At 43.4% G+C, this 18767-nt stretch overlaps 1 protein-coding gene across 1 annotated transcript in view; it reads left to right on the top strand.

Annotated features, from left to right (window-relative positions):
• The first annotated feature begins 5147 nt into the window (after positions 1 to 5147).
• LOC123774483 (delta-sarcoglycan) overlaps positions 5148 to 18767 on the top strand; it is an 83132-nt gene continuing 69512 nt past the window's right edge. The window contains exon 1 of the mRNA XM_045768817.2: positions 5148 to 5373. Within this exon, the coding sequence (XP_045624773.1) occupies positions 5149 to 5373 (225 nt within the window). The 5' untranslated portion in view covers position 5148. The remainder of the gene's footprint in view (positions 5374 to 18767) is intronic.

The following is an 18767-nucleotide window of genomic DNA, read 5'->3' as shown; positions in this document are numbered from 1 at the left end:
TTATCTTTGGATAAAACTCCGGTGTGTGTGTGTGTGTGTGTGTGTGTGTGTGTGTGTGTGTGTGTGTGTGTGTGTGTGTGTGTGTGTGTGTGTGTGTGTGTGTGTGCATGTGGGTGTGTGTGTGTGTGTGTGTACTCGTTTATTTTTGCATGTATGGTCGAGCTCAGCTCTTGGTTATACCTTACCATTTTACCGATCGTGTACTCCAATGTCTCTACCTATTTGTCCGCTGTCCACTCCATTGTTTTAGTAGTTGGCTTTTGCTACACCATCGCAGCTCTCTCTCTCTCTCTCTCTCTCTCTCTCTCTCTCTCTCTCTGGTACACGACAAGTTCCTGGAATTTCAGACTGCAGGTCGGGTGTTGTTATACGCCGGCCGGAACTTGCAGACTCGTGGCTGCAACAACTCTGGGAGATCCTGCGGGAAGAGCCCTAATTAACGAGTGTCATGTACTCACATTTCCTTTGCGACGAAACCTCCTAATTAGACCAATTTGCTTTCGGGCACTCCCACCCTCTGGCTATTGTCAGGGGGGGCAGGGGCTCCGGTGGTAGTAGTTACGATGGTGGTTCCCTGACTGAAGTGGTGTACTCGTCTACCATCCTACCATAGCTAGGATGGTAGATATGGTCAGCTTGTAGGGTTTTAATGGGTGGTTCAAGGTGGTTCCGGGTCCTCATTTTGGTGTGGAGGTGGTTGGGGATGGTTGGTGATTACTTGTTAGGTTACAGACTTGGGTGGTTGTGTGTGGGGGGGGGGGGGGGGGAGGGAGAGGGTGGTGAGGGGTGGGGGGAGAGGGGTGTCGGAACCCGAATTATACGTAGTTCTATTTTTTTAATAATTCGTCCATTTGTGTAGCCAGGTGACTGAAGGTCGTAACTTGGTCCTCAGAACTTTATTCTAAACTTTAATGTACAGAGCTTTACAAACTTTGATGTAATCTAAAGGCATAGGGTATGAAAAATAGGGCCAAAAGTGTTGTTCTTTATTATACACATTAAATGTATAATATTATGTATAAATGTATAATTACTTTTGTATAACTCTGATTCTTGTGTATCACGAGTTACCATATGTCCATGAATAAGTCAGTACAGCGTCACATTTGCGTCTTGCAGAGTCCGCGTTCGATTCCGATGGTTCAGTTAAATTTTTACTTCCTTCACTCGATCCTCATAGCCTTAGCTCTTGGGCTCGCCTCGTATCACTCTTCTTAGGCTGTTCTCATAACCCTTCCAAGTGCTGAATAACCATATGACTTTACCTCTACTGATAATTGGTTTACCTATCATTGAATGATTTTTTTGGTTATGTTAAGCAGGGACCAGAAGGGAAGGGAAGGGAAGGGAAGGGACCAGAAGGGAAGGGACGGAAAGGAAAGGGAAGGGAACTATCAGGAAAAAGCGCCGAGCCATTACGTCTATATAGCACTTGGAAGGGGTCAGGATAAGGATTTGGGATGGGACGGGGGGAAGAGAAGGGTGCCCAACCACTTGGACGGTCGGGGATTGAACGCCGACCTGCATGAAGCGAGACCGTCGCTCTACTGTCCAGCTGGGACCCGAGAGAAATGCATAAGCTTAATACACACACACACATAATACACTGACTGTATAAAATAAATCCAATCATCTATAAATTTGATATTACATAAAATGAAATCAATCGTAAACCAGTTAAAGTGCAAAACTATTTAATTATTTTCATCAACTTTGCTATTGATTACTATACATATGAAAAGAAAGAGTTAAACAGTTGGCAGTGTAAAAATTATTGAATAATTTTTCAAGTTAAGAGGATTATTTAGGTTGGTAGTTAGCAATCAAGATGTCGCCCGAGGGAGATTACAGTGATTAGGTTGTGTTCATCTCCGCTCCTCCTCTCATTACCTCTCCAACTTATGACATCTTTAGGCGGCCGGGACGCTGTCTGAGATGGGCGGTGGTAGGGAAGAAAGTGGGTGAGATGGGTGCAGTGGTAGGCAGAAAGTGGCATGGGTAGTGTGGGGGCAGAAAGTGGAATATGGGTGCAGCTGGGAAGGGAGGTAGAAAACTGTGTGAGATGAGAAGGGTGAAGTACTTCAAAGATATATAGTGGAAAACACACAGCTTTCATCCACATCACGAAATGCAAATCCATAATATCGTAGAAAATAAATAACATTTCATTCACGTAGACCTTCGGGAGAGTTATTGAAATCGGGAGTCTAGAATACGTAGACTTTTCCGGGTCAACTAGGCCACGTACAGGACGCACTCTAATGATATATGTCCCTGTATAGCCAACCATCCTGCTAGATGGATATTTTTTTTTAGTTACTCGCAACTATAGCACTTGACACAAACTATATATATATATATATATATATATATATATATATATATATATATATATATATATATATATATATATATATTTATACATATATATATATATATATATATATATATATATATATATATATATATATATATATATATATATATATATATATATATATATATTTATACATATATATATATATATATATATATATATATATATATATATATATATATATATATATATATATATATATATATATATATAGGTGTATTTTTGGAGCTATATAGATGTTAAAAACGTGACGTTAAATATAGATGTTAAAAAATACAGATGTTAAATACAGATATTAAAAACCAGACATACGTATCCCCATATCTGTGATGTTAGGAATATAGATATTGCTAAAAACAATTCTGACATGAATAATAAGAGACTCTCAGATGCGTAAAAACCACTAGTATAAAAATGGACAGATTGTTTAGATCTGATACTGTGTGTGTGTGTGTGTTAGAGAAATAGATATATAGTAGATATGATAGATAAAAAATAGATCGGGAGTCGGTACATTTCACAACCGACGGTTAAAAAGTCGGGGTCCAAGAGCTAACGACTCGATCCTGCAGGCACAAATATTAAACACACACACAGTAAGCGGCAGGTTAGATGCCCAGCGCACCCATTAATTACTCTTTTTTTTCAAATGAATTTGTTCGTTTCTGATTAAATTTGTGTCCAATACAGCTGCAAGCTTTTAACTATGAAAAATATTAATTTTAAAATCAACCAGAATATAATTGAAACAAACTGACATTTGTGAGAAAACATGCACTAAATTGCTTTAATAAAATCCCATGTGTTTGAAGGTGTACATTGTGGATTGTATATTATATATATATATATATATATATATATATATATATATATATATATATATATATATATATATATATATATATATATATATATATATATATATATATAATATACGTGTATAGGTTCCTCTCTAGAACAAACGTAAGCTGAGATAAATCCATTTTGCTGCTGATCTTGAATACGTTTAAGCGATGGTCAAAAATGTGATTTAGAAAACACTGAACTTTGCAACAAATGCAACTGCTTACATAAACGATAACGGGAAGCATAACTGTCCCCCTGAACGCTTACGTGTTGCTACAGCGTCAGTTAGGGACGGGGGAGAGGGAAGTTTTCCTCAGGGAAAAGGATAGAAGGAGAGGCAGGGGTTGGCTGGAACGATCTCGTTACGGATTTACCAATTATATTAATCTTCTCGTACAGCCTGTGTAATTATCGTAGCCTATACAATGATCCCCTTCATAAGAGATAAACACGAATGTGGCCAAGAATTTGACGTTGGATTTTTCTAATTGGTTGAGTTTTATTACAGAATTGGTGTATTATTATTATTATTATTCAATTTAATACACAATTACATGGTTGTGTTTATTATTACTAATTATACTCATTTTTATTTGGTTGTGGGCTGTGTTGTGAGGTGTTGTGGGCTGTGTTGTGAGGTGTGGGCTATGTTGTGAGGTGTGGGCTGTGTTGTGAGGTGTGGGCTGTGTTGTGAGGTGTGGGCTATGTTGTGAGGTGTGGGCTGTGTTGTGAGGTGTGGGCTGTGTTGTGAGGTGTTGTGGGCTGTGTTGTGAGGTGTGGGCTATGTTGTGAGGTGTGGGCTGTGTTGTGAGGTGTGGGCTGTGTTGTGAGTGTGGGCTGTGTTGTGAGGTGTTGTGGGCTGTGTTGTGAGGTGTGGGCTATGTTGTGAGGTGTGGGCTGTGTTGTGACGTGTGGGCTGTGTTGTGAGGTGTGGGCTGTGTTGTGAGGTGTGGGCTGTGTTGTGAGGTGTGGGCTGTGTTGTGAGGTGTGGGCTGTGTTGTGAGGTGTGGGCTGTGTTGTGAGGTGTGGGCTATGTTGTGAGGTGTGGGCTGTGTTGTGAGGTGTGGGCTGTGTTGTGAGGTATTGTGGGCTGTGTTGTGAGGTGTTGTGGGCTGTGTTGTGAGGTGTTGTGAGGTGTTGTGGGCTGTGTTGTGAGGTGTTGTGAGGTGTTGTGGGCTGTGTTGTGAGGTGTTGTGGGGTGTTGTGAGGTGTTGTGGGCTGTGTTGTGAGGTGTTGTGGGCTGTGTTGTGAGGTGTTGTGGGCTGTGTTGTGAGGTGTTGTGGGCTGTGTTGTGACGTGTTGTGGCATGGTCTGGAAAGCGTTCTAAACTCGATTTCTTTACCAACACTGATTTATTAATCTCTAAAAGAATTTTCAGTTGGTCATATACACATGTTGTTTCCTTTGGCCGTCAAAGGTAACTGATATCAATAAATTGTTTATGAAAAATAAACAACGAATTAATAGGGGGACAATTTATTTAACACATGATTTGGGATTGATGGAATAGGTTGTCTAAATGTTCATGTGTACGTGAATTTCTTTATTTCTTTTCACAAAGATTCCTTCCCAAAGGAATCTGTGTTTGTGTGTACACTTCCAAGGTCTGCCAAGGAAGGAGCTGAAGCTCTGAAGAAGTGTACTTAACTAGGTGTTTATATTAGACCATCTTGGTACAGAATGAATGGTCTTGTATTACGTTTCTGTAATATTTTTCCGTTTATTTCTCTTCATAATCTCTCCTTCCTCTCTCTCTCTCTCTCTCTCTCTCTCTCTCTCTCTCTCTCTCTCTCTCTCTCTCTCTCTCTCTCTCTCTCTCTCTCTCTCTCTCTCTCTCTCTCTCTCCCTCTCTCTCTCTCTACCCTCCACGAGATCGTCTACACCGCCGCCAGTAACCACCCTCGTTCTCGCCCCTCTACAGGAAGATGGCCGGCGGCGGCAGCGGCGGAGGAGGGGGGCCTCGCGGAGCTGGGGGCGTCGAGCGTAACAGCGCCGGCACCACCGTTCAGTGCGGCCCCCACCAGTACCGCCTGGGCCTCTACGGCTGGCGAAGACGTTGCCTCTACGCCCTGGTGTTGCTCCTCCTCGTCATGGTCATCCTCAACCTGGCCCTCACGCTCTTCATCCTCAGAGTCCTCGACTTTACTACGGTGAGGCCTGCATATGTTCGGACGGGCAGCGGTAGAGGACTGTTTCTTGGAGTTCGAAATAGGGTGTTGGTTTTAGGAGATTAGGCTGTTGGTTTAGGAAGATTAGGCTCTTTGTTTAGGGAGATTAGGGTCTTCGTTTAGGGAGATTAGGCTCTTCGTTTAGGGAGATTAGGGTCTTCGTTTAGGGAGATTAGGCTCTTCGTTTAGGGAGATTAGGCTCTTCGTTTAGGAAGATTAGGCTCTTTGTTTAGGGAGATTAGGCTCTTCGTTTAGGGAGATTAGGCTCTTCGTTTAGGGAGATTAGGCTCTTCGTTTAGGGAGATTAGGCTTTTCGTTTAGGGAGATTAGGCTCTTCGTTTAGGGAGATTAGGATATTCGTTTAGGGAGATTAGGCTCTTCGTTTAGGGAGATTAGGCTATTCGTTTAGGGAGATTAGGCTCTTCGTTGAAGGAGATTAGGCTCTTCGTTGAGGGAGATTAGGCTCTTCATTGAGGGAGATTAGGCTCTTCCTTTAGGGAGATTAGGCTGTTCGTTTAAGGAGATTAGGCTCTTCGTTTAGGGGGATTAGCCTCTTCGTTTAGGGAGATTAGGCTCTTCGTTTAGGGAGATTAGGCTGTTCATTTAGGAAGATTAGGCTGGGTATTGTGGGGGGGGGAAGGTTTAAGGGTTTATATTTCCCAAAGTGGACAAAATGTATTATTTTTTTAAGGGATGAGTTATTTTTCTGTAAGTGGGGTGGAGTTTATTTTTAAGTTGAGGTTCAAGAATTCTTCAGTGAGATGGAATGGTGAAAACTTGCAGAATGTTGTAAGGTGACGTTGACAAGCTGACAGAATTGTCCTAAAGATGTCTGCTTGACTTCAAACCAAGTAAATGTAAGGTGATGAGCGTGGTTGAGTTAGGGAGCAGACTTCAGGAACAACAGATTTCGGAATCTGAAAAAGACTAATATTTATAGACATAACACCACACAGGTCTCCAATAGCTCGAACCAACAGACTCTCATCAGTGGCTTATGCAAAGAAGACAATTAACATCCCAGTAGCTTTCAGACCTTAAAACATAAGAATTTAGGGCACCGTTCACAACTGTGAACGGTGCCCTTAATTACGTATTCCAATACTGTGAGACCAGTATTGGAATATGTAGCTCCTGCATGAAGCCCATATTGAAAGATAAGAGATATGGGCTCATATCTCTTATCTACTATCTACATATATCTCTTATGAGATAAAGTATATTAGATAAGCGTCTGCATAGAAGAGATATGACTGCGACGTATCAAATCCCAATTTAGCCCTATAAACAAATTTCATAAAGATGAAAATATTTACCTAATTCGGCAGTAAAACAAAACGCCATTGAGAGATGCCTGAGACGTAGGAATATTAAGAAAGATGATAGACAGCTTTCACACGGGGACCAAAAGATAGACTGCTTCATCCCCCAAGCATAATAAGGTGAATACAATTAAATACTCTCGTACACACCGAACTACGACACACAATACGACCTCACATACCACCACTCCTCTCCCATCCCCCCCAACACACATACAGGAAGCCAGAAACAACAAGCTGGCTGAACAAAATTTATCAGAATACGAAAACGCAGGCAAACGTTTTCTTCCTGGGAAACTCTCTACCCGAATTACATTACAAATGTTGACGCTTCCTCCGGTTTAGACAAATTTGACTTTATGTATAATTTTTCTTTCTTTTTAACTTGTTTCATTGGCACGTAGAGCGTTTCTATACCTGCACGCATACAATATAATTTGCGTTAACTCTGACGCTGTTATATATGCCTCTCTTCCCCCCAAACACACACCGAAACTACGACGTTGGAACAACGTTCGAACAAGTTTTAACACCTCCTAACCAGTTATAACAACCAATATAACAAGTTGTAACAACGTTCTAATACGTCATAAACACGTTAAGCCAAGATGTAACAACTTTATTACAAGTTGTAACAAGCGGAAAATAGAGACAGTTTTGGTTTGTGTTTTCAGGGTTTCTCCTGTGCTCCAATCCTGTCATCTGCTATTATTTTCTACCACTTCAGTGCGTTTTATCGATTGATTTTTCCTCGCACTTAGATGATGTGAAGAGCGAGAAGTCTCGCAGTTTGTCACCAGGGATTTGCTTCTTTCTCGTCTTCGAACGGAGACCATTTTATGCTTTAGCAACGACTTGAGAATGGTCCAGGACGGACCGAAACGTCGTCGACCCTTCACCTTCTAGTGTGTGGTCTGGTCAACTTACTGCAAACTGCAAAAAAAAATCAAATTTTATTAGAAACATATACAGTATATTGTATTAAAAGTACAAATGGAAAAGCTTTTAAGATCTATAATGCTTTATGAGAGTAGCCTGGCTGATGGTTATATTGAATAGTGTTAAATAATGGCTGTAACCATTATGGTAATTACTAACGGTAGACGAGAACAACTAATGGTAAGCTTCGTTGATAGTTGAATGAATGTTAAGTGAAACAAATTAATGCTTCACGCAAGTAACTAATGGTTGTATTGGTCGCTGGTGACAAAATAATTAAGAAAGTAGTTAACTAATGGTTGTGGAGATAATAGTTCATGATAGAAACCAATACACTGTGAAGGTTTAAAGCGAATACAATGGGTTTCGAGAGAAACTAATGGCATTTATCCATGGCGGTGAAATCATTACTTCTCTAAATTGATAACGGTGACACTTGGTGGTACAAGTATAACGGTTTACGAAGAATGATTAACGTTAGTACAGCATACGAGAAGACAGTAACGGCTCACAGGAGCAACTATGAAATTGCGTTGACCTGGTAGTGTGGCTGGAGAATCCCAGCCACAGAGAGAGAGAGAGAGAGAGAGAGAGAGAGAGAGAGAGAGAGAGAGAGAGAGAGAGACACACACACAGAAGCATGCTGTGCTACGGTCCAAGCATCACTGGGTTAATGCAGCACTGACACAGCACGAGAACAGAGGCACGCGGAAGCTTTCACAGCACACTGCCAGTGGTCAACAGGCAACGTCAACATGCCACCATATAGGAACAACTCGCCATGGAATAGGAGACATTCTCTATCATATAAGAATATTTCGGCGTCATATAGGAACACAACTCGATATTTTATATATTCCCGCACCTCGACACTACATAGCAACAGCTCGACACCATAAACACCTCATAGGTTCCTCATAGGAGCACCTCAACATCGTATAGGAAGAACTCGTCACTATATAGGAACAACTCAGTATTTTATAGGAATAACTCGTTATCATATAGGAATAACTCGGTATCATATAGGAACAACCAGGCAATCATGCAATACCAGAGAAGCACAACAGAAGGATCACAACACGACACAACGTGTTGTGATAATTCCACCTACAACCTACACACACACACACACACTAGGATTTTCCTAAAGCACCAACTTGCCACCATACTGAAGTCCAGGAAACGAGAACGTCAAAAATAATACAGCAACTAACTATACCGTAGAGAAGGTTGCACGCATGGTAAATAGGAATATTTCTCAATCATGGGTGACTTCACCCATGGTAACATAGACTGGGAAAATAGGGAGCCTCTTAGGGGCACAAGTCATGGAGGGTTAAACTAATGGTGGCAGTCATGAGAAACTTACTAATCCAGTATGTCAATGTACCGATAAAGAGTACTTTACGCTCAGTGAAATACGTTAGGAAAATCAAACTGTGGAGCCCCCTTTTGCGTATATTCAAACACTGTTTCCTAAGGTTTTAATATCTTATAAAAGTAAGGGTAGTCGTTCTTGTAAAGGATCAGAAGATGGAAGACTACCAGACAGAACATTTTTGTTATAAGGAAGAGGGGAAAACAAATTCGATGGGTAAATCCCCACAAAACATTACGAAACGATTTTCCTGAAGTTCTTGGAAGAAGCCGACAAGCCTTTTTTTTCTTTCCGCGGTGAAAAAGAGAAAAGATAAGATTAACCCAAGGTTTAATAAAGATGTAAGGATGAAAATCGTTCAAACATGAGGTCTTGCAAAAACTACTGGAGCTAGAAGATGAAAAAACAATCATATTAGAGGTTCAGGAGTGTGTATATGTCAGAGTGAGAAGCTGAGAGGTAGTCTCGAATATGACGTAGTAAATCACATGGAAACCTCCCCCTGCGTCAAATTTGTATAACAAATGAAATAATAGAAAAGGAATAGATGATCAAATTAAGTAAAATAAAGGACACATTCACAGAATAAGTCTATAGAGTAATTGTGAGAAATTCCACAGACGATTCATGTTGGTTTTCGGAAAAGAGATGACAAAAAGCTATGTGAGCCAGACCAGACCTCAATATTGGGTACTAAAAATGGAAGTTGAATGAAGTTCTCATTTATTCACACACACACACACACACACACACACACACACACACACACACACACACACACACACACACACACACACACACACACACACGCACACACACACACACACCAACACATCACCACAACACATCACCACAACACATCACCACAACACATCACCACCAACACATCACCACAACACATCACCACCAACACATCACCACAACACATCACCACAACACATCACCACCAACACAACACCACCAACACATCACCACAACACATCACCACCAACACATCACCACAACACATCACCACAACCACAGCACCACCAACACAGCAACCCCCACGTGTACAGCTGTCACCAGTGGCTCCTCCACATCACCGCCGACACCCACCAACACCAAAAATAAACTCCAAGTTTCCTGCCCCACTATTTTTCTGGATTGCGTTTCCATGCATTCTGGAAAACTTTTAAGAGACTTCCTTCTTTGACAGGGAGAGACGGGCGGCGTCCTCCCTGTCACCACGAAAGGGGATGAAAGTAGGGTGACACCTTCTCTGTCATCCACATGGAGAAGCGGGAGATGTTTCTTCCCCCCGTCAACATGGATATGTTGCGGAGTCCTCCACATGGCCACCACCATCAGGTGACAGTAAAGTGAAAATGGCCGTCTGGAACAGAAAAGGCCAAATGTTGTTTCGACTCTCCTTGTGTTGGATGGGCCAAGAATCCCAGCGACAAATCTAGTTTAGAATATACTTTATTTTATTTTGTTTTGTAACACGTCACTTAGCAGTGAGGGCGATGTCCTGCCGGACATTATGGAGAGGTGGGGGACGTCCACCCAGCCACCATGGGGAGGAGGGGGACGTCCACCCAGCCACCATGGGGAGGAGGGGGACGTCCACCCAGCCACCATGGGGAGGAGGGGGACGTCCACCCAGCCACCATGGGGAGGAGGAGGACGTCCACCCAACCACCATGGGGAGGAGGAGGACGTCCACCCAGCCACCATGGGGAGGAGGGGGACGTCCACCCAGCCACCATGGGGAGGAGGAGGACGTCCACCCAGCCACCATGGGGAGGAGGGGGACGTCCACCCAGCCACCATGGGGAGGAGGGGGACGTCCACCCAGCCACCATGGGGAGGAGGGGGACGTCCACCCAGCCACCATGGGGAGGAGGGGGACGTCCACCCAGCCACCATGGGGAGGAGGGGGACGTCCACCCAGCCACCATGGGGAGGAGGGGGACGTCCACCCAGCCACCATGGGGAGGAGGAGGACGTCCACCCAACCACCATGGGGAGGAGGGGGACGTCCACCCAGCCACCATGGGGAGGAGGGGGACGTCCACCCAGCCACCATCGGGGTTGTGTTGGGTTGAAGGGTTTAACAGGAACAACCAACAGGCGACCACTGGAAAAATCTAGAGAGAGTTGTTCTTACTCAGACCAACATCATCCAGCCCGAGCTCCCTTCTCCCCAAACACCCCCCAAGAGCCGTCATCTGCCAAATCCCTCATAGTGGCGGAGACGACAGGAAATCTGACGTGATGCAATTGCTACTGACAGCAGAGGGCCGTCCGTGACCCCGCACAACCCAGCTTCAGGAAAGACGGTCATTAAAATTACAATCACAGGTTCTCTTTCATTTTCTTCTCTCGTTGAATGATTCACATTAATGGCACAAATATGCTTCACTAAGGTGTTGACAGGCCCAGTGCCTGGAATATAAGAGAGAGAAAGAGAGAGAGAGAGAGAGAGAGAGAGAGAGAGAGAAAGAGAGAGAGAGAGAGAGAGAGAGAGAGAGAGAGAGAGAGAGAGAGAGAGAGAGAGAGAGAGAGAGAGAGGAGAGAGAGAGAGAGAGAGAGAGAGAGCGCAACACATGGCTGAAACAAGATACGAAAATGGCCGAGATTTGTATTTACAATTTTTATACCTGAGCGACGCGACGGACCGGAGAAGCAATTGTTAAAATATGGAAATAAATACAGATGGGGCCGGCGGAGGAGCAAGAAATGGTGAGCCAAACGCCCCATGGCTCCCCCACACCCACCCTAGGCATTGGAATACCATCAGCGCTTATTTATTTGGGGATTAGATTGAATATAATATCTGTTTCCAGTCCGGTGTTGGGGGAGGGACGAGTCTTGCGTGGGATGTCGAGGGGCAATTGGCTATCATAGCTAGATATGAGGGGTTATATATGGCTGTAAGATTGGTGTTGATGGCTCTGTGGTTGGTAGTGGTGGTGTTGATGGTGGCGTGGTTTGTGGTGGTGATGGGGCCATTTTTGTTTGCGGTTGGTGGTGGTGGCATTTGATTGATAACGATGCATGTTAAGCCAGCTGAGGTGTATAGTGTAACTATTAACTGCTGTTGGTTACTAACAATCATTTGCCACAATCTTGTCCTTTCCTCATTGGCTTATTCACTCACACTAAACTACACAAGCACTCACACACACACAGACATCTGCGGTGGCCGGTGGCTTACTGGACAGCACGCTGGACGCGTGATCCTGTGGTCCTGGGTTCGACTCCCGGCGCCGGTGAGAAACAATGGGCAGAGTTTCTTTCACCCTGATGCACCTATTGCCTAGCAATAAATAGGTACCTGGGAGTTAATCAGCTGTCACGGGCTGCTTCCTGGAGTGTGTGTGTATGTGTGGTGTGGGGGAAAAAATAGCAGTAACAGTTGATTGACAGTTGAGAGGCGGGCCGAAAGAGCAGAGCTCAACCTCCGCAAGCACAAATAGGTGAACACACACACACACACACACACACACACACACACACACACACACACACACACACACACAGATTCAACTATTGGCCACTTAATCTAATGGCGGCTTTTATGGGGATATGAACCCTGTGGTTTTGGAATGGCCTTGCCATTTTCTCTCACTTTCTCCAGATGTATTTTAAAGGTGTTCAGTGTCCTATCTGTTGAGACGTTAGCAGGTCGACTTTTCCATGGTTTTAGTACTCCTCTTGAGATGATGTTTTTCTTCCTGATGGTTCTGAACTGATGCTCGTGAAGTAAAATGTTATCCACTTAATGTGTCACGTTAAAAGATCTTCATAAAACTGGAGTAGATTATTTTGAGGTAGATTACCTTAAACTCAATGAAACCTTAAGTGCATGCAGCACTTGGTATCTAGAGCTGGAAAAGGTATGTACCACTCTTCATTGCCATTCTAAAAGCCTAACCCAACCCAACCCAACCTATCCTATGCTTATCTAACCCAACCCAATCCAACCTATCCTATACTGATCTAACCCAACCCAACCCAACCCGACCAGGTGGAGGCCTGGTCGACGACCGGGCCGCGGAGACGCTAAGCCCCGGAAGCACCTCAAGGTAACCCAACCTATCCTCTCCTGATCAAATATAACCCAACCCAAACTAACCTAGCTTATCCACTCCTAATTTAACATAATCCAACCTAATCTAACCTATCCTATCCTCATCTAACATAATCTATCCTAACCTGACTGAATCGAAACTCACGACGAAAAGAATAAATCAAATGTTTTGTTTCATTCATGGTATATATGAGGTGTGTGACGTCACAATGATGTAATGATGCTTACGTCAGTGCAGGGTTTAGCTCCTATTGGGGTCAGAGGTCACATCCTGACGTCAGAGGGTCAGTGTCGTCGTGGAGTCAGAGGTCACATCCTGACGTCAAGCCGCCAACGACTCAATTACGTGTCTCGTCATCAAATCTGGATAGAGTATTTCGCGCCGTGCAATTGCTTCTGGATCAGAGAATAAGTGATTGTTTTTGTTATATTTAAGGCTAAGCGTATGTTTTTAATTGTTATTGATGATGGTTTAAAGAATGTGTGGTTGTATATGAACTTGGAACACTTGGTTGTATATGGAACATAATTGTATTGGTGATCCTGCTGTCTGTATTTACGGACCTTGGCTGATTCCCTGTGGGTGGTAGCACAACTCGGATGTGCAACACTCATGTCAGTATAGGTGTTAGCACCGGTTTGTACGTATAGTGATCATACCGCTTTTCATTGTATCTTCGATATACTGTATAATGTTTTCTGTATAGCGTTTTTCAGTGAGAGTGTATGAGTGTGTTTTAGCTATCTATCCATCCATTTATTCTATTAACCATTTTATTTATACGCCACAACATATTGCAATATCTCATGCTTATTATACTCAAGGTCATAAGCCAACTTCAGAATAGCACCAAATTACGCAAAAGTATATGCTTTAATTACAAAAAAGTCCATTTTTTGTAATCAAGCCTTTTTTTTGAGGTACCTGCATTTTAACGGTGCTGTAATTACTCAACGTTGTAGTGCCAGAGTTTAATAACGTTTAACAACGATAGGAAGCAAAGGTCTGTACGAGCGAGCCCTTCTGGTGTATGAACTGTGGTAGCAGACGAAGCATTGCCCTGTCTTCGATTTCCACTTCTTAATTACATAATAACACAGAAGGTGGAGTAACGTCCCTATAATACAGAGACATTAATATTCCTCATGTAGATCGCCTCCGCTGCGAAAGTATATCCAGAATGACGTGAAAATTCCGGGTCACAGTAGTGATGAATTGCTCGACCGAGACATGATTATCGCTGTTTTGTTCTCCAGCTGAGGTATGAAGGCCCAGCTGTTGTTCACCAGCTGAGGTATGAAGACCCAGCTGTTGTTCTCCAGCTGAGGTAAGGACCAGCTGCTGTTCTCCAGCTGAGGTATGAAGGCCCAGCTGTTGTTCTCCAGCTGAGGTATGAAGGCCCAGCTGTTGTTCTCCACCTGAGGTATGAAGGCCCAGCTGTTGTTCACCAGCTGAGATATGAAGGCCCAGCTGTGCATTCCCGCGAACACCGTCACATCGGCCGGGCAAGCATGGCAAATCTGCGCTATTTCTGACAGTGTTAGTAAATTTATGACTGTACCGGGAAGCTTGTAAAGGCTTTGGTTCCCTGAGCGCGACAACTCAGAAAGTTTCAACCCCCGGCACTATATATTTTTTGTTTGTGTGAGGTCACGAAACTTTCAAAGTTAAAATCGTCGGGGATTACAACTCGCGAGGCTTATGTTCGTAACGAGAAAAAAAGAATTAACGATAATTCTTTCGTTAACCAAATCCTCCTGGATAAGGGTCGAGGTCGAACCCTCGAATATACCTCTTATATCCCTCCTTGCCTTATCCTCGAATACCTTTTTTTTCTCCTTTCGTGTTCTTGATATCTTCATAATGCATCCAAAATTCACTAGTGCATGCCACTGATCACATGCTCCTGTGTGACTAATCATGCTTTGAGAGGAGGATTTTTACTACCAAGGAGTTGACTAACTCACAGTCGACTTGATAATGTTTCAGGACGAACCGAAACGTCGCCGTCACTTCACTTTCTACCGTGTGGTCTGGTCAACACCACTTAGGAAGCGTTCACAACAAACTATTTAACCAGGCGACTGTGTGAGTCAACTATGCACCAGAGCTTAAATATAGGTGGCTGACGATTACACACTCGAAATGTTGAGCGAAAATGTTTCGAAAATCCAGTGAGTCTAGTAATGTTTGATCGCCGATGATGACCTGGAGAATGTCACAATATGCATGAGATTCTTTATGGCTAAACCACAACATAGAGTTGTGGTTTACAACTCCTGGTTGTTTATTATGATGGATCTGGCGGAGAACCTTGAGAGCATTGGCCGGATACATAGCAGTAAGGCCACTAACATCTCTCCAGTTGTTGGAGACTCTGATGTTAATTTAACTTTGAATCAACGCTAATCATGAAATATTTTGCCCACGGGAGTTGCGTTCTCATAAAAACAGTGAGGTTTATTCAGCTTAAACTCAAACTACTGTTATAAGCTTGAGTGTGCAAATAACATACTGTGATAACTTGCGGGAGAGAGAGAGAGAGAGTGTGAGAGAATGTAATTCTCTCAACTATACTTATACCCCTTGGCTGTTGTGCTGTGCAGTGCTGTGCAGTGCTGTGCAGTGAGACCCTCGCCAACGGTTTTGATAAACCCTAGAACTCTTGAACACGTCAGTGAAGCACAGAGTTTACCCAATTAGATGCGTGTGTATGGTTGAAACTGCATTCTGATTGGTGCTCTATAAGTAAGCTTTAACCTAACAGATACGAAGTGTGAGTTCAGCAATCTCGCTTTGAGCTCCATCTCGTAATTTAACGGGAAGGTTACGTAGGGGTAAAGACGTGAACTCTTCTAGAACACTCCAGTTCCACCCCTCCCTATACGCCATAGCAACTTCTGGTCTACTCTCCTGCGTCAGTCGAGTAGAAGCAGCGCCTGGTGTGGGTTCCATTCACCAAGAACATGGGAAATGCGTGATGGTGTGTGTGTGTGTGTGTGTGTGTGTGTGTGTGTGTGTGTGTGTGTGTGTGTGTGTGTGTGTGTGTGTTTGTGTGTGTGTGTGTGTGTGTGTGTGTGTGTGTGTGTGTGTGTGTGTGTGTGTGTGTGTGTGTGTGTGTGTGTGTGTGTGTGTGTGTGTGTGTGTGTGTGAGCTGGCTCAAGAGGAAGTAAACTATTGTCAGTTTGCATATTCATTATTGACTCACCTGAGCTCACTCAGGTCGTACTTTGCGACCCAGATGAGCTTAGGTGATTCACCTTGTCTATGATCTAGTGCGGCCATTTCTAGCAAGGACTCCTACCAGGTGAATGTATTTCCCCTCATGTCAGTCTTATATGCATGAAAATATTTCCCCGAGCATCACTTTGAGCTCCTAACTGTCCCTTGCATACGTGGATTGGTAATAAGCAGTCGCTATTGCCTGAGGTATTCGTATTACCACTGTTAAGTTACGTTACCATCACGTCACCTGGATATCACCGGCAAGCGGAGATAATGTGTGTAGATTTGCCTATGACACATCTTAAAGTAAAGACAATTATCCCCATTTCCATGTGTATACACATTTTCGTTTTACGTTTGATAAAGTAGATCATTTCACCCTCATATTACAAACTTTGCCGTATCTGTCTCACAAACGGATCCCATAGCCTGTAACTAGCCCTGTCAACAAATTCTATGACTTCTCTGCACCATCAGGTCAAGACCAGACACGACCTATAATTGGCCAGATCTCCTCAAGATCTTGTGCCAGTTGCTCTAGACATTTTACCCTATTAATTGATAGCTGTTGTGAGCAGTTGACATAGCTGCCCTGCCCAGCTGCACACATACCTCAGCGGTCCAAGGATAAAGTAATCATGGACAGGGTGGAAGAGGAAGGGCGTATCAACACCAAGTACAGCTAAAAAAGGGGATCAAGTTAATTCTCAATTCACCATTTCCGTGAACATGAGGACCCATGTTGTGTGGTGGTGGCCGGAGGAGGAGGAGGAGGGGGAATATGAGAAGAGGGAAAGTTGAGATGTCTGACAGATGTGTCGCTTTCCAGACGAGAATCGCAGCATTTCTGCGACTCTCGCGGCTTATCTCTTAAAGTTACAAGAGTTCGACAAGTGTTGCCTCAACCCGAGGCTTGGTCGACCCCGGGTCTGGTCGACCTAGCGTCTGGTCGACAAGTTGGGGGTCTTCTTGCTGGTGTAAGATTTTGTCAGCTTTATTGATCTCACTATACAGGCGTGACAACAATATCTCATTCAAGATTGAGGCAGAATATTAGCACACACTGCCCCAGGTATCGTAAAACCATAGGAGGCAAGGAAGCTGCAGAAGTGAGAGTACCCCCAGATAGAGGTCAGATGTGTAGGAGATTAGGGTGTCCCACAGAGAGGTCAGATGTGTAGGAGATTAGGGTGTCCCACAGAGAGGTCAGATGTGTAGAAGATTAGGGTGTCCCACAGAGAGGTCAGATGTGTAGGAGATTAGGGTGTCCCACAGAGAGGTCAGATGTGTAGGAGATTAGGGTGGCCCACAGAGAGGTCAGATGTGTAGGAGATTAGGATGGCCCACAGAGAGGTCAGATGTGTAGGAGATTAGGGTGGCCCACTGAGAGGTCAGATGTGTAGGAGATTAGGATGGCCCACAGAGAGGTCAGATGTGTAGAAGATTAGGGTGACCCACAGAGAGGTCAGATGTGTAGAAGATTAGGGTGGCCCACAGAGAGGTCAGATGTGTAGAAGAATAGGGTGGCCCACAGAGAGGTCAGATGTGTAGAAGATTAGGGTGGCCCACAGAGAGGTCAGATGTGTAGGAGATTAGGGTGGCCCACAGAGAGGTCAGAAGTATAGATTAGGATGCCCCCACAGAGAGGTCAGATGTATAGGAGATTAGGGTGGCCCACAGAGAGGTCAGATGTGTAGAAGATTAGAATGCCCCACTGAGATGTCAGATGTTTAGGAGATTAGGGTGGCCCACAGAGAAGTCAGATGTATAGAAAATTAGGGTGACCCACAGAGAGGTCATATGTGTAGATTAGAATGCCCCACAGAGCCGTCAGATGTAAAAAGACAGCAAGGGTACCACACTACTCAGAATGTCTGCTCCAGAACAAAAGTTGAACTCACACGGTAAATTATCCACGCTGTCTCAATGTATTAAAACTCTTTACCGCTCCTGAGCCGAATAGAAGAGAAAACTGAGGACTCATCAGACTTCAAAAATTGAGTGAGGAAAGATGGGAAATTGAAAGATTGAAAAATATATTGGTTGGAAAACAATAGTGAAGCGGAGCGCTTAAATTATACAGTGTTTTATCCAGCAATTGTGAACATGATTTGAACAATAAAGAAATCCAGTATATCTTAGAGTGCCGTGTCTTAGAGTGTGTATGTGTGTGTGTATATATATATATATATATATATATATATATATATATATATATATATATATATATATATATATACATATATATATATATATATATATATATATATATATATATATATATATATATATATGTCGTACCTAATAGCCAGAACGCACTTCTCAGCCTACTATTCAAGGCCTGATTTGCCTAATAAGCCAAGTTTTCATGAATTAATGTTTTTTCGTCTACCTAACCTACCTAACCTAACCTAACCTAGCTTTTTTTGGCTACCT

This window comes from Procambarus clarkii, chromosome 51 (genome assembly GCF_040958095.1).
Source record: "Procambarus clarkii isolate CNS0578487 chromosome 51, FALCON_Pclarkii_2.0, whole genome shotgun sequence".
Classification (NCBI taxonomy): Eukaryota; Metazoa; Arthropoda; class Malacostraca; order Decapoda; family Cambaridae; genus Procambarus; species Procambarus clarkii.
Note: the sequence above shows the minus strand (reverse complement) of the source record. Positions and strands in the feature narration are given on the sequence as shown.